This window comes from Chlamydotis macqueenii, chromosome 26 (assembly GCF_036417535.1).
Source record: "Chlamydotis macqueenii isolate bChlMac1 chromosome 26, bChlMac1.mat, whole genome shotgun sequence".
Classification (NCBI taxonomy): Eukaryota; Metazoa; Chordata; class Aves; order Otidiformes; family Otididae; genus Chlamydotis; species Chlamydotis macqueenii.
The window spans coordinates 3,715,368-3,738,475 of record NC_141581.1 but is presented as its reverse complement, the minus strand read 5'-3'; the positions used below and the strand labels follow the sequence as shown (position 1 = coordinate 3,738,475).

Genomic DNA, 23,108 nt, shown 5'->3' with positions numbered 1-23,108 from the left:
GCACCCCAGCGCCAGCACCAGCCCCCTTGGGGTAGAGGCACGAGTGGGAGTGCAATCCCCCCGCCAGCGCGCTGCTCAAATGCACGACGCCGAGGATGAACTCTGCTCTGTACTTGGGGCTACAAGCAGGGAGCTGGATGCTAGGCCGGATCCTGCCTGTAGATGCCAGCAATGCTCTTCCTGGCTCCAGCTCCCGCCGAAGGCACTCGCCAACTACTTCAACCCCTCCTCGGCCGAGCTACCCTGAGAACAGACGCGAGTTACCTTATTCTCAAAGTTGTACTTGCTGAGGTCTCGGGATTCGGTGGCCCGGCGGTCTCCGTGAGTTAAGGCACCCTAGGAAGGCAGACCAAGCAAAGAGTTCTTACTTTCAACTGTTGCAAAACACCAGAGAAGGACAGCCAAAGGCCACGTCTCAGAAGAGGCTAGGCTAAGAATATGCTGTGGGCAGGCAGTGTTCCTCTGGAATACTGAGACTTTACCAAAGCATTTGGGGATTTATCAGAAGTGCAGAAAAATGAAACAGACATAAACTAATCATTCCATTCATTATTTCACCAGCTTTCTGGAAACAGATGGGTTTATGCTCCTGAAACAGTGGGGGAATTCCAGCATCTGGAAGTGGGTTCTGCTTCTCTGAAATTCCTCCTGATGCCTTTGTTACGTTCTTCAGTTCCTTTCCCAAATCCCAGGATGCTAAAAGCCTTCTGCATTCCACAACCGCAATGCCTGCAGTCAGGGGTGATGCAATCCCCCGTTATTAGTTAAACCGGCCACGCCAGTGGGAACACCGGAATGGAAGGTCTTTGGAGAGAACTGGGACTGACACGCTAATCTCTTTGCTGCAGGGCACTTACTAGACTCTCCAGACGTTTTGCCACAATGGATGCAAACCTCCTCTCTCCTGCCAGCTCAGAGATAAGGAAGACATACTCTGGAGCAGAAACCTGGTTTGATCGGTGTGTTCGACCTACAGGGACATGAGAACAAGGAGAGGTTGGTACAGCCTGCCTGGTACGGGAAGGGAAGCTGAGCATGAAGTGAGAGAGCCAAAACAACTTTCCACGTCATGCTGGTTTTCAGAGATCTCTCTTTGGGGGAAAATGACAGAGGTACAGCCACATTCATCACCCTGCTGCTGCCGAGACCTTGGGGAGTTGAGTTTATAGCCCTGACCCTCTGGGTCGAGGAGTAACTCCCCAGTTTGAGGTAGGATGTGCATTATTTCTTTTGTGCTCATGTATCGAGGAACTGTCCCTCCTCATCCTACAGAGCCTCCCCAGGGTGGAACAGAAGTCTCCAGGCACTCCTGGCATGTTTCATGAGGACACAATGCTAACATATACAAGAGGGTTTCCCCCTTCCCACACTGCAAATCACTCCTGAAATCAACACAAACCTTCCCTACAAGATACATCAGTCATAACTGCTTTCTGTTTGCATTTCATCCTGGCAAAACACAGGAGCACTGTGCTCTGCAAGGGCTGTATCCCAGAAAACTAAATCCACCCCAGCTGTGGCACAAGCCTGGCTCGGGCGGCCATGCATGCCTTTCCTTCCCAGGGCACCTGAGGCTTCCTGGTCTGAACCACACTTAGGGGAAGGGGACAGTGACCAAGAACACCTAGCCCTCACCAAACTGCTGTATGGCCCGGTCTGCGCTCCAGGGCAACTCCAGCGTCATGTGGACCCGGCGCTTCTGGTTCTTCACCCGTCTGTCTGCTTGGAGAGAGATACCTGAGCTGGAGGCTTCGGAGATTATTGCTACAAGCTAAGAGAGAGAGAGAAAAAACAAGTGAGAAAGGGGAGTGACGTTCCTGGACATCTGCAAAATTGCTTCAAGAAACAACCCAGAGCACAACGGTAGCCCCAGCCCATGAAGGGACCTGGGACTCCTTGTCACCTTCCAGGAGGTCAATTAGACAAACAGAAACCTGCAGAGCCTTGATGGCCTGCGGCTGGCAAGGCGCAAGCATGCAGAGGCACCCTCCCTTTCCTTCCCCTCTCAGTCTACTCGCTCCCATGCAGATGTTTGGAGGTTTCCTTAGCTTGAACCTGACTCACCTTTTCCCCTTTCATAAAACGTTCCTTCTCCTTCAGGTTGACATGGTCTATAGAGAGGCCTTGCTCCGCACGAGACTCGAACATGACCGAACCATCTGGTCTGCAAACTACCCGGCCCTTCCGCCCCGTCATCTGCACACACCGCGCAGGAGAAAGAGAGGCTGTCAGCAGAGGGGAGAGACCCGCGTGGTGCAGCAAGTCAATGTAGAAAGTTAATTCTCAACAGCTTTTTCAGATTGCAAGGAAGGAAAGGACACTCTCTTCCAGCAGGAACCCCCTTTCCTGGCCCCTTTTCCTGTCTCTGAGTGCCACCAAAATATACTCTTGAGTGTGAGGAGTACCTCAGCCACGTGCTCTGGGCCCCCAAAGTGATTGATCAGTTCATCCAAGGTATTGAGAGGTAGCTCTTTGCCCAGTGCTTTTACTTTTGCTAGGAGGTCCTGCTTCATCTTTTCCACATGTTCTAGTTCTCTCAGGCCATGCATCTCTTTCTGAGCAGGCAGCATGTGAAAATTACCTGCAATGTAAAATGCAAACGTTTAGAGTTATCTGATAATTGCAAATCAGAGAGGGAAAAAAAGTTGTCCCAAAGGGTTTCTGGGGACACTGTCTGATGAGCAGGCAAAGACTCCTTGACTTGCAATAAATGCTGCTGAGCATGGAGTGAATTCCCTCTGTGTTTCCCCCTGTTTTGGTGGTGAAAGGTGCATGCAGGGCAAATTCTTCCTTCTCACTGATCACAGCAGGTTAACGGGAATCTGCATCCCAAGCCCAAGTTTGACCATCACAGGATAAAATCTAGCCAAGATCAAAAGGCAAGCACAGACAGAGCTCCACCGTTCCAAGAAGACACCAAGAGAGCCTCCTCACATCAGCTCGTTAACTCTGCAACCCCCTTGGCCAGACCCCCCAAGGGTCAGGTCTGATCTGCTGCTGTCCATGCTTGTGGGGCACTGGGGTGGGTGGCTGCCTCCTGCACTGGGCGCAGAACAAAGTGACTCCGGTTCCCAGCTCCCCGCAGTGAGGAAGGAGCTAACCCCGTGCCACTGCTCTGCTTACTTCTGTCCACAGCGGCGAAGCCGTTGTAGGTGTGCTCAACGAAGATGACGTCATCCGTCTCAAACACAGACTCCGGGGAGGAGTTGAAGTCACTGTCGAGCCCAATGTCGGAGTCAGTGCTGCTGTCATCGCTGATCTTGATCACACCCACGGGGTCACACACGCCCTTCAGAGCCTTGGCGCAGCGGCCTCTCTGCTTCCCTGGCAAGGGAGAGCAAGCGGCGTCAAAGGAGACTCCCCAGCCGCGTGCACCAATGTAGAACAGCAAGTGCCAGCTCAGAAAGAGGAGGAGGAGGATAAATCACAGAACAGCTGAGATTGCCCCAAATGAAAGGCTGATCTTGGAAAGACAGAGCCTCTTGGGTGGGCTGGGGGGCAGACAGGAGGGGAGGGAGAGAGGGGGAGAGAAAGGAAGAGAGAGAAAGGAAGAACAAGGCAATCTTTATCAGGGATGAAGCTAGTTGCACACGTCAGGATGAACACACAGCCGGCTCTAAGCAGCGCTAACTCCTCAGGGGAAGGAGTTCGCAGGTTTGACTGCCTCCAGAGAAATGTGCAGGACACAGGAAGGTGCCAGTGTTTCGGGATGTTGTTTCCTTCCAAGCACAGTAAGACATGCCCCTGCTACGTGAGACGGTTCACAAACCAGCCTGCACAGGCTGCTCTGCAACAGCAGCCAGTCAGGACAACCTGCACAATCTGCCAGTGCTGCTGTCCCCTCTTCCCCCTTTCCCACATCCTGCTGGAGGAGAAATCCCAAAACTCTTCTTACCTGCAGCTGCAGCCAAGAATTTGGCAGGGAAGTGACTTTTTTTTTCCCCCAGGACACCTGCCACTGTCTAAGTAAGGGGTAGTGGAGAAACCCTCCTTGCTGCAAGAGGGCTTCAGACACGCAGGCAGGACTCCTGTGCGATCTGCCCACCAGCCGAGGCAAGGAAGCGGCTGAGGGAGAGGGGCACAGCTACTGGGCATGTGGTGGAGGGGAGGACCTGTGCCGTGACAGGGGAGTGGGTTAGAGGGAGGAAAGGGTGAATGACCTAGAGCTGCCATCCTCCAGATGAGAGAGAGTGACGAGAGATGTGCGGGAGGGCAAACTGAAACCAGGGCAGAGTAGCAAAAAGCATGAAGTAGGGAAAAGGGAAAAAGGAAAAGAAAAAGCTGAGTGGCTGGGGTGAAGCAGCAAGGCAGGAGGTCAGATGCTGGGCAGTGGAGTGTGCTCTTACGTTTTCTTTTAATGCCAGTTCCTTTTTCTCTCTTTCTTTTGGTTGAAGGAAAGTGCTTCTGAATTAGTGATAGAAAGACGCCTCTGAAAGTAAGATGCAAAATTTATTCTAGCTACCAGGAGTAGGAACATCTGCCGGTTATCATGTCGCAATGTGTATTTGAGATAGCACCACATTTCATGAAAGAGGGGTAAATCCTGCACCACAACTACCAGCGCGTGATCAGCCAGCCACCGGTACGGCACGGCTCTCCAGGACAGCAGCAACTCAGACGAGCGTGTTTCACCAAAGGGGTTCTGCCACGGGAGCGCGGGCTGCGCCAGCAAATCCTCAGGTGTGAAATGGGTGTGCTGAGGGAAGGCAAAGCACTGCAACGCCGGGAAAAACGCTCTCTGCCACGGCCTCCCTGCTGGCGGAGGGAGCGAGAGACACGGCAACGAAAGCAGGGCAGACCCTGGGCTCTGCGCTGCCACGTGGCATGCCAGAGTTGCGAGACCTTTATATAGCAACGAAGAGGGAGTTTTAAATGGGAAACACTATACTGGGAAACTGTTACATCACTACTGAAAAATCCAGTAAATCCCAGTGTCCCAACCTCTCTCCATGCTCTGACAACAGAGACCACTGTCAGGCTGTCCAACAAATGTGCTCCAAGTCCTCCGATTAACTGGACGTGGCCCTGCTTGCCCACAAACCAGAGAAAAGCCACAAAACACGGATACGTAGTGGTTTCAGGTGAATTGAAAAAAATCATAAGAGGTGGAAAACAAATGTTTCCGCAGGCTGTTCTTCAGATAAAAGAGCAAATGCTTAAATGCTGATCATGTTGGGTGGGGATGAACCCCCAGTGCAATGAGAAGGCAGTGCTGAATGATGTCTGGTTGGAAAAAAAAAAGATTAAAAAAAAAAAAGAACGTTGAAAGCAACAGCTGAGAGGTATGGACATGACAACTCACCCATGTGAGAAAAAGGGAGTCTTGGGAACCAGGGAGGGAGCTCTAAGACCCTTGGTGTGAGGGGCTGAGGGTGTTGGAGACAGCACTGCTCCCTGAAGGGCAGAGCCCTGTGCTGGCTCTGACGTGATTGCAACCACACGGCACCAGGAAGGGCCCGTTCACCCTGCGTGCTGGGGTGACCCTGGGCGCAAAATGCAAAGACCCACTCTCAGGTCCGGAGCCTCCTGGCCACGAAAACTTTGCTAATTTTCCCGACACTCACACTCCCAGTCTTCCCTGCGAACAAAGGGTTGGGCCGATATTCACTCACTGAACAATCCGTTTATTTTTAAGCCCATTTCTTGGCATATTTTAAACAACTGCTTCTTCCCAGCACACTCCTCTCAAGAAATCCCCTGAAATGCTGTAAAACCAGGCCGCCGCAGTTGGAGGCTCAGCAGATGCCAGAGACATTCTGTTATCTGGCCCGCGCTGCCGAGTGAAGAGCTCTTGCCTCTAGCGCTGGGGACAGAGCTGAGCAGCATGCGTGATCACTAACAGACCCTTCCTCCTCTGACAGCTGAGCAAGGCTCCAGCGGACCACGCAGGCCTCTAGACTCAATTCCTCTGAATTCTGTGACATGAAAACCAATCCAAGAGACTAAATCAATCCAAGCAGTTGTTAGGCTTGCCTTGCGCACTGTCACCAAACGGGTATTTGTTTTTCAGGAACGGACTGGAGACAGCAGTGACACAGACCAACACAACCCCTCCGTCAGTAAGGGAGGAAAGCTTTGCCTAAACTGGACGCATGCTGTCTCTGGCATCTCTCATGGCTTTCACCTGCGTTAAAAGTCACTTCACAAGAAAACAGTAACAGCCCTGCTGCCTGCAGAACAGAGGAAAGGCAACTCAACCCAATGTCACAGGGTTTTGTCACCCATCATGTAGGAACAGCTGTGTTCGAGAGACGGGCTGGTATATTGAAAGCTGGAGAAATAAGGGGGAGCATAAGCCTCTCTGCTGAAAAGGTAGCATGAGTCCTGCTGCTGGCTTCACTTCGGGCACAACCAACTGTCCTTTCAGCTAGGAATGAAGGCAACGCAACCAGGACACCGGTCCCGCCTTGCACATGTGCCAAAAGCTAATACTGGTGAATCTGAACTCCTTGGGCCACTCCTTCCTCTCACCACTCCAGCAATGCCACCTCACCTTGTCATCCCAGCCTCTGTCACTACAGGAGATTCTCTTGCTCATTTCTTTGGTGTCAACAGCCCCGTTTTCCAGTCAGACCCACACAAACTACATCTGAGCTCACACTCCTGGCTCTCCTACACCTGCCAATTCTTTTACGCATGTAGAGAGTCGGATCAGGTCGTTCATGCAAGTTTGGAGCACAGGAGACTTCAAAATCCAGTATCTGTCTCAAAGTCACACTGAAGAAACAGTGCCTTACGGATCTGGCTAAGTGTCCTCTCTGTTTACAGCTCATACAGGGCAAGGTGCTACGAAACTGCATTTCCAGAACTGCAAGTGGGAAGTGGCCCCAGGGCAGGGCTTTCCCTAGCACACCTCCAGCCTCCCATGCCACCCCCTAAAAGAAAAACAGAGATTTTCAACTCACTCTGCAGCAGACACAAAACAATTTAGATGCCCATCATTCTCGTCCAGGACTTCTCTGGTGCGAGCCTCCCCGGTGGACTGCAGGCCGATGACGATACACTGCAGGGAAACACAAGGGACGGCACAGCAAGGCATCAGGGAGGGCGTACCCCAGCTGGCATCAGCCCAAACAGCTACAGGCTCAAAGTCCCAGGTACGCTTCCCTCAGACCCTGTCCCAAACACACATCGGGCTCCTGATGAAGAAACATCTCTCAAATCTTTCAGCATCCAAAACCTTACCCCTGCCCACACCACAGAGAGGATGACCCTGATTACAGAAGCTAACTGACTTTGCTAGGTAGTTTCTGCCTAAAATTACCAAGTTGCATCCAGATGGATGAAAGGACAGAGCTGTGCGCGGGGTGAAGGATCTGGCACCTCTTCTAGCTTGAGCATGACCTAAAACGCCCTTTCAGATCAGCTTGCCCAATCTACCAGAACCGAACAGTGGGAACGCCTCAGAAGACGAGGCCGTGTTAACTCCCAGTATCATTTGCTGTGAATGTTCTCTGAAATCCAGACACTGCACTTCATCCTGGTTCACCTGGAGAGAACCTCAGCCTTAAAGAGGTTTGAAATTGCTTTCAAGTCAACCTGAACAATAATTAACTCCCTTTGGTTGCAGACTACAGAAAAATCAGTTGTAATGTAAGACTGACGGCTGCTGCCGCTGCAGCGAGGCTCTGATACCACACCTTATCCTTCGCCAGCTCCTCCTTGGCAAGCTCAACGAGTCGCCGGACTTTAGCAGCAATGCAGAGATACTTGAAGAAGCGCTGGTGAGCTGACCAAAACTGACCCCACAAGGATTTCCGAGACTCCAAGCCGATCCAGTCGGCTGCCTGCTGGAACACCATCAAGGCCTCTGCCCACTGCAGGCAATACGGAGAAAGGCTGAGTTAGTAACTTCGTTTTCATTTTCATTATTGCTGCGCAGGAGGTTATTAGAACAGGCTGGGGTTTGATAATTTGATTTAACATCAGTATTTATGTTGCTATGTTAGGCCGAATGAAGAGCCTGGTCATTCGCTCTTTTCTGCATTAGCATGATGTTGCAAGCTCTGTTTTGCAAATATTGAACTTTTAAATAGCAGAAAAAAAGACAATTTTTAATGTAAGCTGAGTGTGTGTACCCCTTGTCTTTCTTATGAACACAGTTTGTGGACATGGCCACATTTAGAGTCCTCAAACCCACTCACGTAACAAGCAGCCACGCCCAAACGTGATTAAACATGAGTCTGCCCACTGCAGTGCGACCAGCTCACCAACTTCGCTGCCTTGTCGTAGACAATCTTGTACTGCTGATCCAGCGGGATCTCCTCGATTCTGAAGGTCACACCAGCAAAACTGAGCTGCCTTGCAATGTACATTCCACTGACCTTCATGTCCATTGCCACGATCTCCATTGCACCAACTCCCCTGGGAGAGGAAGACAGCTGTGAAAACCCTTCCTCTGCTGCAGGGCAGTACCCGGTAGGTGCCTCTGCAAAACTGCCAGTTCTCCTGGCTCAAGCTGTCCTCAGCCATTGCATCTGCTTCCCAAACAAAGGCTGCCACAAAACGTAAGCCACACAAAAAAGGATGCTGGACATGACTTACCTCTTTTCAATTGCATGCAGGAACTCATCAAAAGCTCTGAAAGGGGTGCCCTCCCCCCAGATGCCCAGGCGGCTCATGTAAATCATGTTTTTTGGCTCAGAGGCACCTGTTTGAACAGAATCACTGTCAGCAAAAAACAGAGCAGTTGTGAACAGTTTTGACTCAAGTAAAGCGAACTCTTAAGAGGACAGTCACTTGCCATTGTGCCTCAGGAGACGCTAGGACCTTTCCAAATATTGCCCTCCATACACTAAGTGAGCAAGCACCATCCTACAGCTGAACTGTCCAGGATGGTGTTCCTGTCCAGTAACCAGTTAAACTGGAGAGAAATTAGTCTGACTTGCCAAAAAGTCACAAAGAACGGCAGTGATGGGGCTTAGGGCAGATCTTAACACCCTAGGCTCCCCTCTAGCACACTGCAGTACCAGTCACCTCTTCTTGCGTGAGCACGTACTCTCAGTGTATGTGCTCACATCTCAAGGGCATCCTTCAGATCACAGAGGTGACTGGCAACTGTTTATGCATGGCACCCACGCAATGCTGAGAGCAGCTTACCTGTGGCACTGGCATAAACAACCCTCGCTCGAGGCAGCTTGTTCTGAAGGTCCAGCACTGCTTTGCCCATTTTAGTAGAGCTGGCATTTTTGGCTTTATGGCATTCATCAAACACAATCTGGAGGGGAATGTCAGTTAAGGAAAAGATCTATTTTCATTCCGAGGATAGGAGCAGATAGAAAACACATCCCAGCCTCCTCCAACCAATTGAACAACCAGTCCCAGTACCAACAGGACTGACTCGTTCCCCACGCCGCATGAGATCTGTTGGTTTTGTCTAGTCCTCTGCTCTTCAGAGCCTGGAGTCATTTCCCCCTCCCTCTCCCTTCACTTCCAAGGTGTGTCTTGTAATGCGGAGGGAGAAGAATGCTGAAAAGGTTAATCCCAGCTTCATTCTTCCCCTCCTCCCATTAACACTGCAGCCTGCGGAGGAGGAGAGAGAGGAGTGTGGGGGGATGCATGCGCTTACAGCATTTAGATTTCTACCACAGGCACCAGGCTGCTCCGCACAGCTGCTCCCAGTGACTTCAGATGGCCCCAAGCTCTTTGTTCTTTGGTGAAGTACAATGACAAGCATGCAATTCTTCTCTCTCTCCAGGTTTTTGTTGTGGGTTTGTTTTTTTTTAAAGGATACAACTCCATCAAAATTTTCCCTGCACCAGTCCAGAATTTGTTTTAAGCGTGTCCTGTGCTGTCCGCCTGCCTGGCTTTCACCAATCAGCGCAGAATAAGTGGCAAAGAGGACTCCTTCTGAGGTAGCTGTGTCACCGTATTTAATCTGCAGAAAGGAAGAACAAGAGCGCACACGTTCATGACGCTCGCCCCAGTACGCTGCGCCCATCCCTTGCCCACAATCAATATCACCAATTGCGCTGTGACTGCGCAGGACACACACTCCTGCCTCCAAGAACAAAATCCAATCTGAGAGCAGAACAGACAAAAGACTGTTGGTAGCTGACGTCTTTAGCACTTCTATTTGGCACTGACACACGGTGATGACAGGGACTTTAAATGTCTGGACAAGTTCCACTAGCCAGTGTGTCAGCACATCTGGATGCGCGCAGTGAAATGTGGAGACCATGCGAGGACTCAATTTTCTGGCCAATGTTTTTTTAAGCAACAGTTTAGAATGTTTAATTGTTTTGAACCCTCCCATCTGTTTTAATTACTTCTAGAAAGTAATTTTCTCTTTGACTAGGTGAGATTGTTGCTTATCTTCCTGTCATGGGTCTCATCTGTTATGAAATAAAAGGTAAGGAAAACACGGTCCCAATCCGAAGGAAGCTCCATTTAAACCCTTTTTGGTCGGAAAACAAACATCCCTTTCAGTATCTTAATGGAGTGCATTCAGAGGTGTCAAACACATGTGGTTTTCATTGACTTTGTAAGAGTTGGTTGTTCAATACCATTAAAAACCAGAGAAGAGTGTTTCAGTGAACTGGCAGACACAAGCCTGGACAGGGCTGACGCACTGGACAAGAGGCTGAAGCACAGGCTACAAAGAACCCTGTGAATAACCACTATACAAGTACTGGTCGTTTCTTTTGGGAAATACTTCATCCTCATCACTGAATAACTGGAAAAAAAGTCTGAAAATTCTCTGATTCGCTCAGCTGGAGAGAAATGCCCATGTGCTCAGCCTCGGCACCGTGCGTCTGCAGCCCCCTGCCAGGCACCAATCTGTGCGTTTAACATGTGCTCCCTCACTCTCATGCTCTGAAAAGCAGTTCCATGAACCCAGCGCTGGGAAATGTCAGCCCAGGAGAGCAGAGCATGGCCACATCTAACAGGAGCTGTTCCCACTGCAGGACTCTTCAGGAATGGCGAAAAAGGTTTAAGTCCTGCTGTACTTTGCACTTGCCTGGAGACACTTCTCACTCCCTGCAGGAAACAGCTCTGTGCTCACAGTGCAGCTCTGCAGAGCGTATAAAAATAGCAAGAGTCCAGAGTGGGAAGAGCATGCCGAGAGAAAGGAACAGCAAGCAGCTTGCTGTCTGCTACTGCCTGTGCCACCAGCCACGCGGAGGCAGAAACGACTGCTGCTTCACATGCTAAGGCAGATCCATCTAACTGCTCCCGTAGGCTGATTTTCCAGAACACCATCACAACTTCTCTCCCTACCTTATTCAAAGCATGCACAGGAATGTGGGAGGCTTCAATGTCCTTCAGGTCTCTCTCAGCATCATACTTGAGATCATTGGAGACACTGAACCTGCAAAGCAAGACATGGGGCTGGTTATCTCCTAAGGAGATAGTCAGGGCATGCACAGTGATTAATAGCTCTGACTAAGGCAATAGTAGGTGTGCAAAACTGTCATATTTCCAACTGCCCACACACCTCAATGCAAGATCCTACAGCAGACTCCAGTCTGCCGCTGACAATGAGCTGTGGGTACCCTGCAGTAAAACCCCACACGCTAGGGGCTTGAGTCTGCACCCGGGGAGTCCATGAACACCCCTCCGCTGACTTCAAAAAGAGCGGGGCTAGGCTTGGCACTGCGCTCCAAGCAGTACATAATCTGCTAGTTCATAGTGACTCACGCTCCATCACTGCTGCAGGGGAAATATTGCTATTTCACAGAGAGCAAACAGGCACAAGGAGGTGGAAACGACTTACCCAAGGCCACAGCATGAGTCAACCATAAAGCCAACATCAGCACTAAGGAATTCCTTACTCCCAGATCCAAACTAACTCCAAGGTCTTACGGGAAAAGAGAAAAAAAAAAATCCACAACTTACCACAGAGCTTTTTTCCTCCCTTTAAGATAGTTTTCAAAGATGATGCCCGCAACTGTCCTGCCCTTTCCAACTCCAGCACCGTCCCCAATGAGGAACCCAGCTCGCTGCCCATTGGGTAATAAAACTTCATGTTGCTGCAAAATCAAGAACAGAACTGGAAATTAAACTAGATTTGCCTTTGCTAACAGCTTTCATGTGAGCTTATAAGAGCGCCTCTTAACCCTTTCACATATTCCATCCATGCAAGCGCATTTCCTGCTCTAGATAAATGACGCCAGGAATGGTCAAGCTTCACGGCCAAGTTCACATGTGGCAAGTTTACAGAAAAGGCCCTCAGGCCCCCAAAATGTAAAGCGCTCCCCTCTGCAACAAAAGTCAAGGGTTGTCGCCTCTTTGGTAAACTAACCCCACATAAGTTCCCAGCTTCAAATAATCCTTTCAAAAGGCATTTAAAATGCCATATGTCAATGCTTTCAAAGTTTCCTCACCTACATTACAGGTTATTTTAAAACACACTCCATACAAAGGCAGTTTCTTTCTAGAGTGAGACAGGCAAGCTGGGTAAGGCGGAGCCACATACCTGGCAAGCGTAAATGATTGCTTCCAGCTGTAGTGCAGAAAGTGACCCTTTGTCAGCAACGGAGCATGGCAGGGAAAGGTTGTAGGTGATGTCGGGTGGGGGGACGCTGGACAGAGTGCTTGTTTCAACCACGAGGTCAGGGTGGTGCTTCCCAATCTTGGCTAAATGACAACAAAGAAAACAGGTAACTCAAGTTCTTCGCTCCCGTGGGGCACCTCAAAAAGGACTGCAGACCTCATATTAACAGTCTGTAGCCCTCTGCTCAGGAACAGAAGAGACAAGCTCAACTCTTGCTCTTCACTCTTCTGTTCTGGTGAAATTCCAGACTGCTAGAAACAAGTCATGCCCCCAAATGCAAGCAATAGAAAAGTGTTCTGTTAAATTAGCATAGCACCAACAAAAGATCAGTACACTGGTGAAGTTTTTTTAGAAAATCACAAGCTTGAGATGTGTCATAGCAAAGACCATCTACTGCTTGTGGGAAAATAAGGGAGAGGTTAATTAGGTTGGTCCACAGTGGAGTTAACAGAACTTTCCATACTCACGCAACAGCACGACACTCACACTTTGAAGGTATATATTCTGCATAGGTCTCTGTTTGCCCCAACTCTTCTGTTTCTTCCTCCTCACCTTCATCCTCCTCCTCTGCAGGAGCCTGAGACTGAAAAGAAATACAGCATTGACCAAATGTTAATGTCCTCACTGAACTGTGGACACACGCAGTGCTACACGGTGCCAGAAACTACCATTTAAACCATCCCTACGCAAATTCACAGACACTTCAAATACAGTTCATCTCATTTATAGAGTAGAGCAACACAAGGAAAACCATCTGTGAGAGCCCACCTGGGGGCCCAGCACGTGCTCCAAGAGCTACTTTCAACACCTAGTCCACACCGAATTAGGGAAAGATGTCGACATCACTTTTCAGACGGGCTGTGGGCTATCACAAATTCTGCCCTAATCTGGCCCAGGGTAAGGGACCCAGACCAGCTTTAAACTCAGCGTGGTACTCAGCAGCGTAAAGCAAAGCCACAAAAGCCCAAATAATTCTTTAACACAGCAAGGTTCCACCACGGAAAACTTGTGTCTGTCTGATTTTCTTGTCTCACTCCCTCGGAAGGGAAAGGTCGGAACTGCTCGCCTCCACACTGCAACATTACCAAGTTACCAGCCCCGTGTCCAATCCTACTGACGTCAACCATCGTTCTCACCTGGTAGCTTATGAGGAGCGGGGTGTTGGGGACAGCAGGAACCTGGTCATTCGAACTGTTTAAGCCAGTGAACGATCTGCTGGGTGAGAACAGCTGGAACAGAAAGGGTGCAGGTGAGAAAGCAGTCCTAACCCGCAACCCTCCAACCCCAATATGCATGAATCTACGACAACCGTACGCATACTTGTGCTCTCTACTCAGATCTTACACTCTGATGTTGTCAGTGGACTTTAATACTTTCTGTTTGCTAATGAAAAGCCCTGGGCCATAATTCTGGAAACTAATAAATCTTGCCAACATGCCTTTCTCAACATACACACAGGGAATAACTGACCAAGGTAAACACATTCTTGCAAGAAGTGTGAACACTTTGTGCGTGTGCCCTCACGTGACGGAAGCCTGCAGGGACGCGTGTCCTCGCACACCTGCAGGAGTGGAGTCTTTCTGCCAGAGCTGTAATAATTACGCGGCATTAAGATGGGTTATCCCAAAATGCCACATTTTGCCTTGAAAGATGAGATCTCAGGCATGAGCCCACCTTTCGTACACCTCCTGTTAGCACTAACAGATTACCCGGGCAAACGTTGACACTTTCAAAGGACGCTTACAAGCCAGTAGCCCCTGTCAAAAACTGATTTTTATTATGGGAATACTGGATTTGCTCTGCACTGGAGCAGTTATCTTAGTCACCATTTTCCCATTTGCTCCAAAGAGAACACTTTACAAAACTGCTCTGCCCTTCCCGACAAGACAGGGCCTCAGTAAAAGGGGCTGCGTAGATTCTCATTGCGGGATCACAGGTTTATTCCGAACTGGTGAGTCCAACTGAAATCTCTGGGTGGATTTGCTAATGGAAGAGAAACAGCATCGCTCTGGGGACTAGAAGGGGAGCCCAGGTCAGTGATGGCGGGGGTCAGGCTGCCGTACGGGCTGGCGGGGTCTCTCCAGGCACCAACTGCTGTCTCAGAGTTAACGACGGCCTTGGAGCACCCAGCCCGCTGCACCGCAGCCAGCTAAGAGAGCTCTCAAGACACTCCTAGCTGGGAAGGCACAATCAAGGAGATCCTTTGTCTGCCCCCATGCAAACAAAATCACACTGGAATTTCCCGACAGCGAGCAAGGTCAAGTCAGCAGCTCATGGCATCCAAAGCAATCAGCAACTCCAGAAGCAGCACTGTTCAGGTTTATGGCCTGCAGACTTACAAAGAGACTCATGCTCCACCAGCAGAAGTGGAAGATGGGAAGTTCTCAAGCATAAACACTCCGATTATTTCCTTTTTTAAAAAACTAAAAAAAAAAAAAGAAGAAAGAAAAAAACACTCTCCATTACTGGAAGCCTGAGTCAGAATTACCAGAAGGAAGCTGGACGGAAGAGCTATTTTCAGTGCCAACAAATCTGGAGAGCAGGTGAAACATCTCCACCTACAAATCTGAGCTCAGTCTAAAAGTTTCTTCTCAGGCAAGAGAAAGGCGCAGACCTGCTGGAATGACAGGACTTGCTTCTCTCAGCTCCAGCCGTGGAAAGTTATCACAGGTCTGCTTTTGCACCATGCAACCTTCAAAGTACAAATCCCTGCTACCTCAATCCAGCAACGTGGCTTTGTCACACAGCATTTCACCTCAGGTACTGAAAATAAAGCCACAGAAACCTTGGCTGTTTGGAGCACTGAAGAACTAAGCAGATGGCTGAGAATATGCTGTGAGGGCCAGTCCGGGTGGGACCAGGATCTATAGTGGTTGACAGATCATCTTGCCCCAGACTGAACTTGTACGATTCCTTCCTTTCTCTACTCTCGCTCACCTTCCAGTCTGATTTCTTCTTCCTCTGCGCTACATATCTGTAAGCATTAACAGAAAGGGCATACACAGCACACATGAGAACACTGGATGTAAGCAGGAGAGACTCATTCAGTAACACCGCTGACAATTACACAATCAAAGACTCGTTCCATTGTTTTCCTCTTTGCATTGTTCCCCATTTTGCCCCATCTTGCCGTGATTTCCACAGGAAAAGAGAGTCACATCTGGCTGACAAGCCAGCTCCCCTCTGCACAAATCCATTCCCTAGGTACTGAGCTGGGAGAAGGGTGTTCGCATTTCTAAAGTGCTGTGAATGAGTTAGAAAAAAAAAAATACATCAGCATCTCACAAAAATTCTAGTGACAGGCTTCGGAGGCAGGGCTTTGCTTCCCCAATCTTAAAACACTGTAAGCTTGGGAGATGGCTGTGAGAGAACACAATGGATCACATGAACTATTTTTAAAAGATATTTCACAACTTCTTTACAAATGAAGCAAGTGTGTTTTGTCTGCTAAATTCTGCAAATACTCGACAGTGTAGTAGCTCTTCCCTCCATGCTCATTCCCGAAACGATGAGCAGACCCGACACATTACAAACGGCTCATGGCTTTCCTCACGCAAGCACACGAAGGCAGCTCTGCGTCCAGCCATTTCCTCTTCCATGACAAACACTCTACCTAAAGGTTCAGCGCCGGGCACTTGAGATTCGGGGTTCTCAGTGAACTTGAGATGTTCAGCACCGCGCAATCTCACTGTGAGACTTTCTCTCACTTTCTCCAATTTCGCTCTGTCCCCTTTTCTGCAAACCCGTTTCCCTGTGCTAGTGACAGCTGACAGAAAGCAGAGGGAAAGCTAAAATATGGATATAGTCTTCTACACACCCTATGTTAAAATTGCTACACAAGACAGTCCATTATTTCACTTTTTTTAACGATTACACGGCTGTTCTTGTACCTGGGATCTACACGTGGGTCTCACACAGGATGCATCCAGCTTCACTCATGAGACGTCCCACGTATCAGAGCTGTTCAGAGATTGCCATCTCTGCTCCGTCTGCATCTCTGAGACTGAAGTTCTGGAAGAACTACTGTCCTGACAACACAGGGCCAGGCTGGCCATTGCTCCTGGGTCAAAGCTGACCACACAGCTACAACTGATTGGATGTACGGTATCAAAACAGACGAGGACTGCATCTGCCTGGGTTACGTACGGTGTGACATGTCAGACATTCAGTTTTGTACTACAGCTTAGTAACTGTTCTGGCTACTTAAAAGACAAAATTCCTGCAATTTTATGGAAAATTATGGCGGTGTGATGATACGGGGAGGGACAGGGAAAGATTATCTAAATTGCTTGTATATTGATGCAGGATATCAGATTTTGCAACAGATCACTTGTTTGCCTCCTTTAACAATAACAAAAAAAAGCATATTTGAAATTCAGGTAACAAAAGAGTTGCCAATCATGAGTCAACTTGACAATCCATTTGTCCTGTGAGCTATTACCTCCCATGCAAAAATGAAACTGAAATCTCCTGACTAGGATGTGCTTAACTGTCACCTCCTCAGGAAATATCAGACTCAGTGAAGAAAACAAACAAAAAACAAACATCACCCAACCAACATTCCCTCCACCTCTCTACTCAGAAAACACAGATAAGACAAATAGCTAGAGATTCCTTTTGAAAGAAAGTCGTTTATAAACGGAATTCCAAGGAGTTAATTGGCCTTATCAGAACTTAAGTGCTCTGCAGGACAACAAGGGGCGAGGGGAGGACGTGAAGAACAGCACGCAACAGGACTGGAGACGGCTGCTCTGCTACGGTCAGACAAGTCAGTCTCACACTTGGTTTCTCACTTGCATTCCTTACGCTGGATTTAGAACAGCTTTTTTCAGTCCATTTTTTTGCTGCATACTCCACAGATACAAAACAACAAGGTTTTTTAGGCATAGAGTATCTCGACCAGAGTTCACATCTTCAGAAACAGGACATCATAGAACTATTTCTGTATGATTTAGGCTATTACGTAAAAAAATCCAATAATAACAAACTTTCTCTGTCTTTGGGGGTTTGTCTGTTTTCTAGCCTTTTTAATCACCCTGTTTACAAGCCTGCGATGTCTTCAGCCATTTCTTTGGTTCAAACAGCTCAGTTCTCTTCCTGCGAACCGTCTCAGGCTTCAAGTTCAAACTGGTCCAAAGCTCCCAGGCTGCGTGTGAACCGCCTGTGCAGCCCTTGCTGCCAGCACAGCAGCGTGGCCCTTGATCTGTAAGATATTTACCCGCAGGAAGGAGGGCAGTGGTATGCTCTGCCTCCGATTACAGACATGCCAAGGGCCAAGTGGACGCTGCAAAGGTCTGTAAAGGTGATCAAATCTCACCGATGTCAGCCACAGCTCAGGTGTCTGATTTGAGGATCTGTGTGAATAGCCTAAGATCTCACAAAGTCTAAGGCACACAAGACCTTCAATTTCCCACGTCCCAGGCCAGGACCCATGCCACGAAGCCACACTCCTTCAACACTCGACCTGTCACCGAGCCACACAACAGCATCGTTTCAAAGCAGAACTGCTGCCAAGACTCTTCTTTCCAAGCTGTGAGAAACAGCCAGCGTTCATCATGGAAATACAGTCAGACACACTACTAACTGCAAAACGCGGCCTCTAAAACCACAACAGAACCTCAGAATACAACAGTGACGAAAGCATAGGCATGCCAGCTTGCCTTTGGGGCATTCACGTTGAATGTTTTTTTCCCCACAATCTTCATAAGACAACGACCTACAAAGGAAACCTACTGCATGGCTGGGCATTCACTGTGAGAGCTGAGATCCAGAGATTCAACAGACGTGTATGATATCAGTTCCACCATCCAAAGCCAGTGGCTATGCATAGCGACCGATACCAGGTTGCACAATAGTGAGTGGAAAACAGATGGCAGAGGGCTGGCAAAACTGCACAGAATCACATGTTGCTGTGGGACCGCCGGGAAATCACACGCCCGGGAAAACTCAGATATAAAAGCTTGCAAGGACTTGGACTCACAAAGTAAACACAAATGCTTAGCCTTAAGTTGAGACAGAATTTGGTTTTCAGTCACTGTTACTAAAATATTTGCCACAGAGAATAAACAAATGGTGGCTGCTGTTGGGGACAGTTAACGGTCTACGTCATGGTGTTTTTCCTTGAGTCCATCTTTTCAGCACTCCTGAGCGCCCTGTCGCAGGCCACTCTGGATCTGCTGAATGTTTTAGGGATACATCTGCCTCGTGAGGCACCTACCTGTCACAGCTGTTCGAAGAAAGAGCTAGTGCTTGCACCACACTCTGAAGGAGTGCACGTATCCCTTTGAGGATGTCTGGATTCTCTCCTGCTTCCAGGAGACTCAAGTATGTGTAACCACTTCACCCTTTCCCTCCACAAGTGAAGCTGGTGATAGCAAAACAGCACCATCAGATTGCAACTTCACTCCTGTAAGGAACTGGTTTGGAGTTTCCTTGGTGAAAACACCACAGGATGAAGCCCAAGATATTTATTGTCTGATGGGAGGATGGAAGAGGAAGCAGCCCGTACCTCTATTTGGTTCTGCTGCGGCGTGTTTACATCCCATAGTGTTGGCACGTGGTTCAGACTATCGGCAGGCAAGAAGTCCTTCGGATCCGCAATGTCAGAGAGGGAATCCGCAGGGGACGAGAAGAGGGAGTTGTTGTTGGAGAGCTCATCGAGGTATGAAGAATCCTGAAATGGAGAAACAATCAATTAGAGGATGCAGGATGAGAAGACGAGAGTGCTCCTTTCTCACACCTACTCATCCGGGACATTTTCATTTCTTGCTATTAAATGAGCAGCTCTGTTACTTCATGCTCCACAAAACTTAGAAATTAACTTGTAAATTAGGACATGCTCTAAGCAGCTGTTTTAAAAACTCAGTTTCTTGAAAATGTAGGAAAAATGCTGACTGGACAGAAGTGCCAGTGCACGTTCAAGACTAACTCAGGCTGTGTGCACCTCCCCATACAGAGGAGCATTCAACAAGATGTCAGTCACCTCAACTTTGTGTTTGATTAAAAAGACTACTGAGGGGTGAAAAGCCCTCAGCCTCACACCCAGAGGACTCAAGTATTTCAGTCGTGCACAGCAGGCCACAGAATACCAGCTACATCCGATAATGACACAGCTGTTTAATTGCAATTTATAACACAGCAATACCTGGAGGCTTCAAAAAAATTAGCCTCCTCATTCCAGGTTCTGCACAAAGGAGGCTGACAGCAGGGGGGAAGGAGCACTAGTGTCATCTGGATTTGTATCTAGAGAAATCCTGGCAAGTCTACCAGCCCTTTTCCCAAGGGCATGCCTCAGTCTGGACAAGAAGGGAATGTGCTTCAGTGACGAGGATCAGGCTGTCCTTGCTCTTTTTCTGGTGCCTGTGCTGAGATGCTTTACAATTGTTTTATTTCATGCCAATCCAGTGACAATGTTGGGCTGAGTCACGTGGACTCTACCTCAGAAAAAGCTTTCAATCCCCTCCCTTCCTGCTCTGGTTTTTCAGATTTCAGGTGGCAAGAACTGATAGCTGAAAAGCACTTCTTACTCCACGTCCTTAGCTCTGGCACAAGTTGCTGCATGTCCCCCACTCCATCATATCACCTCAGCTCTCCCTCCAGATCAAATACCACTTTCAGACTTTTTCAAACTTTGTCAGAAAGTCAGAAAAAGTTTGTCTGCTGTTTACTGAAGAGCAACGTACTTTGAAATACCAAGCTCCAGCACACAGGTCCTGCTGGACACACGTCTCTGTGCCAGAGGGATACAGAGAGACCAACAGGTCTTTCCTGGTGCCCCATACGACTCTGCCAACACAAATCAGTTTTGTGGTTCTTCAGAAGGGTCAGATTTGTCAGCACACAGCCAACTCAAGCTCTCCGCTAAGCCAGATAACCAAATGAGCGTGATAATACCGCAGCGCGGCTGCCAGGAGAGCCGCAGTGTCTGATAGGAGGAGAAATCGCTGCTCATTTCCAGTTAAAGGCCAATTTCCTACTACAAAGCAGAAAGGCAGCCAAAGATTTTTAAAAGTCCCTTAGCCCTGCCTGACATAAAATCATGAACAGCTGAGCCTGCTAGCACTATTCTAAGGGCTTCAAGCCAAGAGCCGGGTCAGACATCCCCCTCAACTGCTATCAAAAGTTATGGGTTTGCGGTGTTTAAAACTATTGGGACAAGTTCCCTTCACCTCCTTCCCAGATATCTCGTTTGGTACTGAGCAGGCAGTCTCCACTCGGAAGCACTGATGCGCTAAAGCGAAGGCAAGCAGTAACAGAGATTGCAGGCACGACGTTTAAAGCTTGTATTCCTCAAAAGACAACTGGGGGGACCCAAAGGCTTAATGAGAACGGGCTGTTCACGAGGCTGTGCTACCAGGATGGTACTGCCACGCAGGACACCTTCCTGCTAGCAGCGGGTACTCGTGCCGCTGTGCGTGACACCACTGCTGTCTGCCCAGCAGCAGATGGGCAGCATTTCCTGTGCAGCTCTCACTGTCAGTACTTCTGTGGCTATTTTAGGATTACCCAGAAACCAAGGCTTTTCAGAGACTGAAGCAGGCGTCTAGATTTATCACCTCAGAATTAAGTGATCTCTGGAAATGGGACTCTGTTTCACACTTGAGAAAGCAGGAAAACACTTGGGTAAATATCGTATTTCTTGGCCAGAGCAAGCGCCTTGTGCATCCTGCAGGAGCCTGCCCGCCTACCTCCCGCAGCTCTAAGCTCCTCACCCACAGTACTGTACCTGCAGCCTATGTGGCATTCAAACTAACGTGCACGCTACTGAGATTTTTTTTTCCATTAACTGTCATCTTCCGAGGTGTGCAGCTTCTCTCGACCTTCCAGACCTCTGCAGAGACACTTGCTGATTACCTCGAACCACTGTGCTGCTGAAACAAACCATCATCTCCTCTTGCTGTCCTCCCCACCCTTCTACTTCTTCCTCTGGGCTCAAAATCCCAAGAACAAGCACTGCAGGAGTTCAACAGCCTCCAGACTGTCACCACAATCTACCCTCCTGTGCCACCACACCTCTTCAGACTCAACTGGGACATGGGTAAAGCAGAGAGCATTGACATCTGGTCTTGCTGTGGCTTAGGAAGAGAGTTTAACAATTCACCTAATGCTACTCTTTCATATTATGACTGTTACAAGAGTTTAGATCACTTTTGTAGCAACTCTTCTGGTCATTCCCAGAAAGGAGGGAGGCGGAGATGGACAGGCAGATGGACATGCTCCTTCACCCATCTGCTCTGGTACCTGACACACTGGACTGATGCAGCAGCCAGAGGACCTGAAGGAGCCAGAAACTCCACCGAGGGTGTCTGACAGTGCAGATACTACACAGAGGATAAGTACAAACTGATATCAAGAGGTTCATAAGAATTGCTTTGAAGAAGTTACTTTCAAAGCCCAGCACTAGAAGCAACACCTATTATCTTCTCTGAGTACCCAGCAGAACACAGTGACACAAACAGCTCCTGAGACAGACCTGGAGCTACAACTCTCCCACTTGAAATCCATGACGGTACAAGTGCTTTGTCTACAGGCAACGAACAACAGCTGGTTAAGTGGCCGATCCCGAGATGCAGACACACTGCTTTTTGCAGGTGCCTGGGGAGATCCCGAATGCAAACCTAAAAAAAGCACACCTGGAGTCTGCTCACACAATGCTTGGCAGGCAGGAGGAAGAGCAGAAGCTTGCTCCTCACAAGCCCTCGGAGTTCAGCTCACATATCATCCTTGATATTACAGTTAAAAGATGAAAGGTAGTTAGTATAATCTGCATGCTGAGAGGAGAAGCATGTTTTCCCTCTCTCAAGGACAGGCAGGCCTGGGAGATACTGCACTACAGACAAGAAAAGCTAAACCAAAAGGCTGGAATTGCAAGTAAAGCCCAGTTTTGGTGGCTTTGTGTTTGTTTTTTCTTTTCATTCTGAAAACCTTTGTCACGCAGACCCATTTTAGCATTTGACTGACAGCGTTTCACTTGAGGGCTTCACCGCCCAGAGACAGCGGCAGCAGCGTCTCAAGGAGCTCAGGATGGTCTCAGATCTCTGCCTCAGAGACACCAGTGACAGAAGTTGGTTCAGGAGGAAACGTTTGCATACACATGGCCATGGCAGCAAAAAGGCTGTAGAGCAGACCAGAGCGGCCGTTGCCCATGAGGGTCCTGAAGAAAGAGAAGTGCTGGGCTGGAACAGCAACAGATGTGTGAAAGCACTGTACCACAACCCAAGATACCCTGGCAAGCGCCCTCCGCCTTCCTCAATCCCCCAGTAAAGGTTCCAGCCGTACCACCTCTACCACCACTCCCCTCTGGTCGGGGCACCGGACCGAATCAGCCTCCAAGTCAGAGGGATGGTAATACTAGTCCTGGAAATTACCTCAGTGATCCCATCTTCCAGCAGTATTACAAGGCATTAGTCACAAACTTCCAGTCTCTCCCATTTGTCTTACCTAATTACATTATCTACAGAGCACTAAAACTAGTAACGTGCTAGATCCCCGCCCTGACGTGCTCACAGTGCAATCCCAGTCAATTAGATTTGCTACAAAATGCAGTTTAATTGTTTAATACAAGGCCATGCTGATAACTACAGCCTATGTCATTAAGAACCATGCCTTGACT

General features: G+C 48.8%; 1 protein-coding gene across 6 annotated transcripts in view; it reads right to left on the bottom strand.

Moving 5' to 3' along the window:
- The window catches only part of SBNO2 (strawberry notch homolog 2), a 65,425-nt gene that overhangs the window by 5,222 nt on the left and 37,095 nt on the right, over nt 1-23,108 (bottom strand). For all 6 annotated transcript variants that reach the window (XM_086767211.1, XM_086767210.1, XM_086767208.1 and 3 more), the window contains 19 exons: nt 19,005-19,169; nt 13,633-13,725; nt 12,983-13,079; nt 12,419-12,579; nt 11,839-11,972; nt 11,221-11,311; nt 9,734-9,877; nt 9,100-9,217; nt 8,545-8,650; nt 8,211-8,364; nt 7,641-7,817; nt 6,906-7,003; nt 4,347-4,429; nt 3,124-3,324; nt 2,406-2,581; nt 2,065-2,196; nt 1,636-1,771; nt 858-970; nt 265-336 (listed from right to left, as the gene is read on the bottom strand). In XM_086767211.1, the coding sequence (XP_086623337.1) occupies nt 265-336; nt 858-970; nt 1,636-1,771; nt 2,065-2,196; nt 2,406-2,581; nt 3,124-3,324; nt 4,347-4,429; nt 6,906-7,003; nt 7,641-7,817; nt 8,211-8,364; nt 8,545-8,650; nt 9,100-9,217; nt 9,734-9,877; nt 11,221-11,311; nt 11,839-11,972; nt 12,419-12,579; nt 12,983-13,079; nt 13,633-13,725; nt 19,005-19,169 (2,451 nt within the window). The remainder of the gene's footprint in view (nt 1-264; nt 337-857; nt 971-1,635; nt 1,772-2,064; nt 2,197-2,405; nt 2,582-3,123; nt 3,325-4,346; nt 4,430-6,905; nt 7,004-7,640; nt 7,818-8,210; nt 8,365-8,544; nt 8,651-9,099; nt 9,218-9,733; nt 9,878-11,220; nt 11,312-11,838; nt 11,973-12,418; nt 12,580-12,982; nt 13,080-13,632; nt 13,726-19,004; nt 19,170-23,108) is intronic.